The sequence below is a fragment of the Carassius auratus genome, chromosome 35 (genome assembly GCF_003368295.1).
Source record: "Carassius auratus strain Wakin chromosome 35, ASM336829v1, whole genome shotgun sequence".
Classification (NCBI taxonomy): Eukaryota; Metazoa; Chordata; class Actinopteri; order Cypriniformes; family Cyprinidae; genus Carassius; species Carassius auratus.
The window spans coordinates 10247656-10256674 of NC_039277.1; the positions used below are offsets into that span (position 1 = coordinate 10247656).

The 9019-nt window shown below is 37.6% G+C and overlaps 1 protein-coding gene across 5 annotated transcripts in view; it reads right to left on the minus strand.

The window, feature by feature from the left end:
- Positions 1 to 6487, minus strand: part of LOC113054345 (autism susceptibility gene 2 protein homolog) — a 306067-nt gene extending 299580 nt beyond the window's left edge. For 4 of the 5 annotated variants that reach the window (XM_026219827.1, XM_026219826.1, XM_026219828.1 and 1 more), the window contains exons 1-2: positions 6187 to 6487; positions 3715 to 4403 (exon numbers count right to left, since the gene is read on the minus strand). In XM_026219827.1, the coding sequence (XP_026075612.1) occupies positions 3715 to 3972 (258 nt within the window). In that variant the 5' untranslated portion in view covers positions 3973 to 4403; positions 6187 to 6487. Of the gene's footprint in view, positions 1 to 3714; positions 4404 to 6186 lie in introns of those variants that run through there. The other variant, XM_026219825.1, reaches the window with a different exon arrangement.
- Positions 6488 to 9019: the final 2532 nt, after the last annotated feature.

Below are 9019 nucleotides of genomic sequence, written 5' to 3' on the forward strand. Positions count from 1 at the left end.
ACTTTTAAGATGATTAATTCATCAACTCATTCTTCATGCGAGAAGTCTTGTACCGTACTCCTTAGATTACTCCTCATTACTCCTCATCGCCCCCTGTCCTTTCAAAGAATAGTACAACGCGAACGAGACAAGTATAAAATCATCATCCGTTTGGGGAGCGTAGCCAGGACAAAAGTATAAATCAAGCTTTAGGCGATTACAGACGAAAAATGTGCCCCTCTGGGCCCCGTGCCAACCCCTCTAACGGAACATGACCTAATTTCTTCTTTCAACCATCTACTGCCTGGCATGATGGGTCCTACTCTGTCTTTTTCTGAAATGCTAATCTGATGTCAAACTGACAGTTTTTTTTCCCCACAGAGCTGCATTTGAGTTATTGCAGGCTGTGTAAATATTTATAAATGATAAAAGCGCAGTCTGAAATCATTAACATGCCACTTAGACTCATCAACTTAAAAAGAAGAATACATCATCAGCTAAAAAAAAGAGAACATAATGACGCCGAACACAAAAAAGAAACACTTGATTCGTTCATATTAAGATCTAAAAAGTCATTTTATTTGTCACCTGAAAGAGAAAAGCCATTGTGATCAACAAATGCTTTGCTTTGCGCCAGGCACAGGCTAGCACATTAGTATTATTTACATTGACTTAACCATTTTCTTGTGAGTGGATCAATGGAGTGGGGAACGCGCACAGGGTGACTGCTGTTCTCAATCAAATGAGCTCAGAGCTTTACAACACAATGATCACATAAAGTGGTTTAAGGGCACCAGTGGTGCAGGCATTAAGTAATATTGAATTGGGGATGCGGGGCGGGAAAGGGGGAGCAGGTTGAAATGATTACGTGGCAACTTTGTACTCCGGGACCAAGGGGGAGGAGGTTTGTCGAGGGGGCCCGGCCTGATGATTTAGTAATTTCTCAAAATGCTGTAACACACTGCCTCTCAGGCCTGTCGTTCCAGCACTAAGCAGCATTAATAAACACCCGCTGCTGATGGCTCACTTCTATATGAGAGCCTCTGTCCACTGGAGTGGAACGAGTTTGATTTCAATGTGTCATTTGGGAATACCTGTACGAATTCCTCAAGCACCTCCTGGCAAATTGAGGACAAATTCCTTCTCAAATTGAAACTATCAAGGGATTGTTGTAAAAGAAGGACATGAAATAGAAATCTTGAGGTAGTGGAAGAGAGAGAGAGAGATGTACTGTTTTAATGAAATTGGAAAAAGAGAGAATACATGTACGTTTGGAAAAAAAGTAAGATGGCTCTGATGTAATGTAAACACTGATCCATATGGACAAATAAACACTACTACATTTAGCCTATGGGCCAAAATCACAACAGCAAAAAAATCAGTGCAAAATGGATATAAATTCATGTAAAAAAAAAAAAAAAAAATACAATAAAAATGGAGCTGTGGCATAGTGGTTTGCACTGACATGTTTATGCAGAAAATGTGATTTCCAGCTGTTGTCCTTTCCCCATCTAGTTTCATTATCTTCCTCTTTATTCCAAACAATAAAAAAAAATTATGCCAAAAATAAAAAAACACAAAACAACACCACAAAACAAAATAACACACAACTAAAACAAAAGCTGCAGCAAACAGTAATAAAACTCTTTTTTATGATTTCAGCATTAAAATAGTCATTTATAAAAAATAAAATAAAAACATTACATTAGAAAAGGCCCAAATACTGTATGTTTGTTCTAACTAGTTCCACTGGCTCATTAAGTCCCATGATCATCTCAGCTGCATGAATGAGAATGGAGCTGATCTTTGACATGCAGAATCTAGACTAGGATCTCCTGCTCTGTGAGGTTCTAAATGGAGCAAAACTAGAGAACATGAAGGGGATGACTATGAGTCACACATCCCAGAACAGTAAAGAGTGGTGAATGGGATGTCACCCCTGGAGAACTGTGCCAGCGGTTCACAGCACTAGCGTGACAGTGTAAGCTGCTGAGGGGATCCTTTCACAGATTAGTTTAGTGAACATGCAACACAATGCAACAGCATCTGTAAGGAATGTGAGGGTAAAGCGTGCAAAGCTTTGACGTGTCACACTGCTGGGCTTTTAACAGCAAGAGTGGCACTGAGAGTCAGGATGACACTCTACAGATGTTCTGTCAAGACTGACAGGTGAAACAATGGTGAAGGCCAATGCTGCCTTTAAGTGCTCCTGGGAAACACCTACAATATGACACATCAAAGTCAGAAACACAGTATGGAAGTAACAGTGAATGACGGCAAAAAAAAAAATACTTTCCCAGTCTTCTTTATTTTTATATTTAGTTTCGTTTTTATTCACAAAATATGATTAATAAAAAAATAAATAAACAATAATACTGAAATACAGCACCTGCCACAGAGTTATACCTGCAGATATTTATTAAAAAAAGCTATTTGTTAGTAGGACCCCAGGCAAAAACTTGACCTTTCCAATATCAAAACGGGTATAATTACAAAATTCAGAGTTTCCAACAGGTTAAAACGATTTCTCTTTTTAATTTCTGTGCATGCAGCAACACGTAATGACTACAGTATTTCCAACTCCACTTGAAGGTTGTATACAGACTTAAACTCATACAGCCGTTTTACTAATAAACAGAACAATGATAAACCTCCACAGAGTCCTACTATATGTAACAGTCCAAAGCAGCTTGTTTAATTTCAGTAAGAAAGCTGCCACAAATGAGTTAAAGAACCAGATGCCTATGCTAGTAGTAGCCAACTTGGCTTGTACATCCAACCTTTATTTCAAATATCTGAAGATTGAAATGTCACTTCAAGCTATGTAGGAATTTCTATATATAATTACAAACCAAGTTGGTAATATACACTTACTCATAATTCAGTCTTTAAAATTAAACTAATGCAAAAGTGATTTCTATAGAAGTACAGTTAAACTTTAAACTTAGATCAACTCAAATTATTCTTTCTACTGCAGGTATTATTTTTCTTTTCTTTTTTTCATCTCAAAACGAGACGAGGCTTTGTTCAAGTTGTGTCTTTAAGTAGTTTTTTTGTAACTAATTAAGCTTTTCAGCAGAATTATCTTTCTTTTTTTTAAAATTTGAATATATAATGGAAATCTGTAACCTGAATATCTACAGTAGTTACATTATGACATCATGATCATCCATCTATCTTCAGCTTCACCAGATGACATAAACATCTTCAGCAGCTACATTATGACATAATTTCTACATATGATCATTTCTGCATATTTATATTAGACTCTTACTTTTCAGGCAGAGTTATTACATAGTTATTTTGTCATACAACATTGGAGTCCGAGCCCCCTTTTATTCTTCTCTGTTTTTTTTTCCCTCCTTTTTTTATTCAATAAAATAAGTGCATCATCCGGGTATATGAAGTGCACTTCATGTTGAAATTGTAAGTACGAATTTATACTACAAAAGCAAGCAAGCAAATTTGGACACAATTTACATCTTTGGCAGGAAAATGACTTGAAAAAAGCACCATCTACTTGAATCCCAAATACACTCAGAGGAAAATTCAATACTGTGCAAACAGACCCATGCAATTAAGAGTCCAGAAAGAAGCAGTATACAGACAATAATAAACCAGTCATTATGCCGCCACTAGCTTTTCACAGCCAAACCAAACAAGCACTTCCAAAAAACAGCAGTTAAAAACACATTCACGCAAAGGCCGCAGTACAAGACAACCCTAGTCTCTTACCTCAAGAGCTTCCAGCGTCATAAATCCCGATATTGAGAATCCGTCAATGATGTCCTCCTCAGCAGAGGTAGACTCCTTTCTCTTCCTCCTCGGTGGCCTGGGTCGTGAGGAAGAGGAGGGGTTGGTGCTGTCTTCCCTCTCTGAGTCAGAGGAAAATCGAAGCATGGAGCCGCGGACATGGTTATTCCTGATCCCGTTAGACACGTGCTCCCGGTCTCGCACCGACCGAGACTTCCGCTTTTTCCGCAGGCCATCCATTTCACCAGATGGCACACCGAACACTTTCTGTTAGGAGGCTCTCGGCCTTGTGCTCAGAGGTGGATGGAGAACGATTCCCAGCCAAACACCTGAAATGGAAAAACTCAATAACTGTACTCCAGCGAGAGACGTGCAATTATCCAAACCCCAAAACCAGCTGATGTCATGCGACTTTGCTCGGAGTGCGATACGCACATGAGATTCCAGAAGGATAGATGCATATATATCCTCTAGCGCAGAAATCCAAAACCGAATCCTGTTAAGGGTTGTCGAGCTGGAAACTTCCAAAACTTCCAAATTCAGCCCACATTTAAGGGAAACAAGCGGGCAGGTTACTTGAAGTGTCTTCTAACTGAGCTGTAATAGGTCTCCGCATGGCTGTGCTCATGGACCCAACACTCTGTTTAAGTGCAGTCTGACACCTTCCCATCCTACAAGTCAAAGAGACAGAGAGCAGACGTTTAAAATGTTCTCTCAGAGAGCCTTCCCAGAATCCCCACCCTTAGCTATACATAGGAATATATCATGCATGCAGGCATATGAATAAAGCAATTTTCACAACACATTTGGACACTCTGCAAGAGATTAGATCCTTATGATCTAATTCCACAATGACTACAGTCACTTTCGCATTCTCCTCTTCCCAGATCTTACAGTTTCTTGAAAGAAAACTAAATCTATTGTAGGAAATTATTCCGAATGTGATCTTGCGGATAAAATACATTACATAGTGAGCCATTTACAGAGCTGGGTCTGACATATTCAGGAGCTTACTCTTCCTTCACACTGTCATTATTCTGAGACTGTTATAACAAGAGACATGAAGGGGGAAATTATTCATTTTTCTTAACAGAACTGTGGATCAAGGGATAAAATGTCATTTTCTCACAGCAAATTTGAGTTCAGCTGATTACACTGACAGATAATTTATGGCTGACTTCCAGTCATCTTCTGTATGTATATATCTATATATTTAAAACAAAAACAGCCACAATCATTCTGCACTCTAATGATAACCTCTACTCCTCTGTTCATTTCTCAATGTCACCAAACTATAGATAAAAGCTTGCTAAATTCACCACACTCTGAGTTTTCAAAGAAGTTTTATCAGAATAGCAATTACACTCTGGAATTATTCATGCTAGACATTATTTTTCATTAATCTCAAAATAAAACAACAACATTGCTCAAAATAATAAATAATACTGTCAAGTCTGCTTAAGTTTTAGCAGGATCATTTCCAGTCTGTGACTGAAATTAAAATAGGTTAAATGACAAAAATCTACAATAGCTGCATTATGACATCATGATCATCAATCTTCAAATTCACCAAATGACATGAACATCTTTAATAGCTACACTATGATATCATAATCGGCTTCAAATTAAATCACACAAACATAAACAGCATGTACATTCAAAATCATCCATCAACTTCACTAAATCACTTACATCATTAACAAGCTTTAACTTAACCATAATTAGATGACATGAACACCTACATTATGATGAGAATCAGCCAAAAATGTCAACATTACAAGACAACATGAACATTTACAGTAACAACGACATCATCAATCAGCTTTACCAAATCCACAACTACATTATGACATCATAATCGAGCATCAATTTAAACATCATCTGATGACATGAACAAGTCATTATATCACAGCTAGCCATAATTGTGTCTGTTATCTAGTGAAGTTAATACACTGTATTCGTAATCAAGCATCAACGTGAACTTCACAAGACGACATGAAGATCTACAGCAGCTACAGTATGACATCATAGACACCCACTAACTTAAAACTTCACTAGCCACCAACCTTCATCTGCTTTCAAAATCCACCACTAACAAACCACTGAATATCAGCATTGCAATCCGACTTTTTCGAATAAATTATGCATTCCAGAAACATTTTACCAACAGTAATGACCAATGGTCCAGGTGCGCTATTATTACAAAGCCATTTCCAACCACGTATCCCTTTTAACCTGATGATGCCCTGTGCTGGCCCACCTGTCACACACACACACACGCGCGCGCCACACACACACCCCAAATATTTAAATGGTTTTAATATATTTACACTCCCTGCCAGCCCTCCCTTCACTCTCGCTGTCTTCCATTAGTCTTTTTTGTCTCTCTGACTATCTCTGTCCCCCTCTCTCTCTCTCTCTCTCTTTCTCTCTCCGTCAGTAAATCTCACGCACCGTGGCCGGTCCAACCCACAGCAGCAGCAGCAGAAGCGCCTGGCAGTGCCTCCTTCAGCTCTAGATCCACCAAAACACAAAGCCTGCCTTCTCTCCTGCAGGACAAAAGCAACACATGCAAGGCATGTCGAGTGGAGGAGAGCCGCCCGAGCGAGTCGTCGGAATTCGGAAAGTGCACTGCTCTAGAACGGAAAACAAAAAATATTTTTTCCACAAACAAATAAATCTTGCAAGAAAGCGAAGCTGCTCCTCTCCGCGAGTCCGTGCTTCAGGATCCCTGCGAGAGCGGGGACCGGGCGCATTGATACAGTACTGCCGCAGTGCCGCTTTACTGGCGATCCGCTTCCTCAGCGCATATAGTGCTAGTGTTCGGTTTAATTCCATGAGATATTCCTTTTAGCAGGGCCGTGCACAGACCTTTTGAGGGGCATGTGCTGAAACTGAAAAAGGGCACCCCCCTCCCTTTTTTTAAATCAAGATTATTTAGTAAGCCTGCATAACAGGAAGAAATGGTCACATCTTCATGACAAATTCATTAACACCAAATAATAGTCTCAAAAGCTTTAGATTTATTCACGATTAATAACAACCATAATAATAATATTAGATAATATAGATAAACAGGGTTTTAAGGGCTTCTTTAAACCTAATTACAACAGCTCTTGTGTACTCCCTCTTTTTTTAAATTGCATTTATAGCGAAAAAAAAATACTTGACTCATACATAAACATGTTAAACAAATAATACAAATTAGCTTATAACACCAAACAGAAACCAAAATCTTTTTTTATTGAACTTAATGCACTTTTTTATGAACTTTGCAAAGAAAAGAAAAAAAATATATATATTCTCTTTTTTAGCTATTCTGTTTGGTTTTATAAGCTAATTTGTATTATTTGGTTTACATGATTATGAATGACATTGAGAAGAGGGGAAGGTGAGCAATGAGTCAAGTATTTTTGACAAACTTTTTTGAAATATAATTTAATTATGTCCAACTCAATTCCAGATTATAAGAAACTATAGCCATACCGTAACTATAACATATCCAACATCCGCCTACCATGTTTTACTACATTTTATACATGTGAGGACAAACGGAGAGTATACTAAAACATGATTAGCTTAAATGTTAATAAATTAAGTGTATCAGCAATCATAAATCAAAGAAGAAATTTCTTAGAAATATATTTTATAAATGTTATCTAGGTGACGAGGATCACTCGTCGCTTTGTGTAAGTTCCAGTACGAAACAGCGGGGGGCGCAGCTGTTATGATTTCCCGATGGTAAAAACAAATTATATGTTGTTGTATTACTTATCAATATATAGTTTTTGACCAGCGAATGTGTGCAAATGTGAATTTTTTTTTGTACGTCATTAAAACGGCGACGGTGCCTGCCACTGCCGGCATCACATTACATTTTTATCTACAGGTTACAAACTAGTTTTTGTAGCTATATAGACGGAGCGCTCAGTTTTTCCTGTGGTAAAATGCATTTGGCCAAAATCGCATTTTATAAAAGATGAAATGCTACTGTATGCACAGGCTATTTAAGTGTTGGTTATGTATTGGCTATGACTAGATGGCAAATGCTAGCCCCCTCTCTCAGGCGACACCCCACATGTCTCAGTCAGTCAGTCAGACATCAAATAAATAAAATATGAGCCTTTATAGACATAGTGTTTAGTAGTACTTATTCAAACAACAAGATATTTATTTACCCTTCGCAAAACTTTGTTCAGCTCAGCTGTTGTCTACTGTGCGGCTGATGTGGAACTTCAGTTGATTCAATGAATATAGAGGGGGCGGAGTTATCAGCTTACTGACAGCTTGAGGATCGAATAAGATTTACACAAGCTCGTTTTAAGAACTTTCATTTGCTAAATATTTGTAAAACAGACAGACAGATGTAAAGGGTGACCAATAGCATTGATAAAATTTTTTTTAAAAACACCACCAAAAAAAGGGCACTTCGGAGTGTAAGGGCAAAAAGGGCATGTGCTCTGCACAGGTTGAGCCCTACCTGTGCACGTGCCTGCCTTTTAGTACTACAAGACTACATCTTATAGACACTCTAAATGTACTTCAACATACTACCATTACACTGCCATCTGCGCTGGTTATCAAAATAATGAAAACCATACTGTATGGCACTGATTACTTGATTGATGCTTTCAATGGGGTGCCAATTAGGGTTTTGGCCGCTTCTATTTAAAGGCTTAAAATCCACATTATTATTTCTCAAGATATTTTTTTTTAAATTAAGTATTAATTTTACAGGTACCATAAAGTAGGCTACGTTCAATATTGCTTTCAATTGTTTAAGAGAGTTGAGTTCGAAGCTTGCCTTTTTCATACATTCAAAATCTACTTACGGTCATAACGGGTCGCTACATAGTTTTCCTTATTTCTAGAATATCATTAAAAAATGTAAATTAAATATAAATTATATACAGTTCAATATTATAGAGAACTATTACAACATAATGATGACAAATAATTCAATAGCTACATAAATTTAATCATGCAAATAGCCAGACGTACTCTTATTAGACATGTTTTGACCCACTGTAAAATGCCCTTCAACATATCATTCATTCCCATTACACGGATTATGACAATGCAAATAATTGCATATTGTATTGCTCTGATTAGGCTACTTGATTGATGCTTTAAATATGAACTAATTCAATGCATTTGAGTTGATGCTTTTAAACCTTCTCTATTAAAACAGATGCTTCTAGATTTAAAGAACACCAACATTACAAAAATCTAATACACTTTAGGCACTGAATCACTGCATAGCCAGTCCAAAACAGTTTCTTTACAT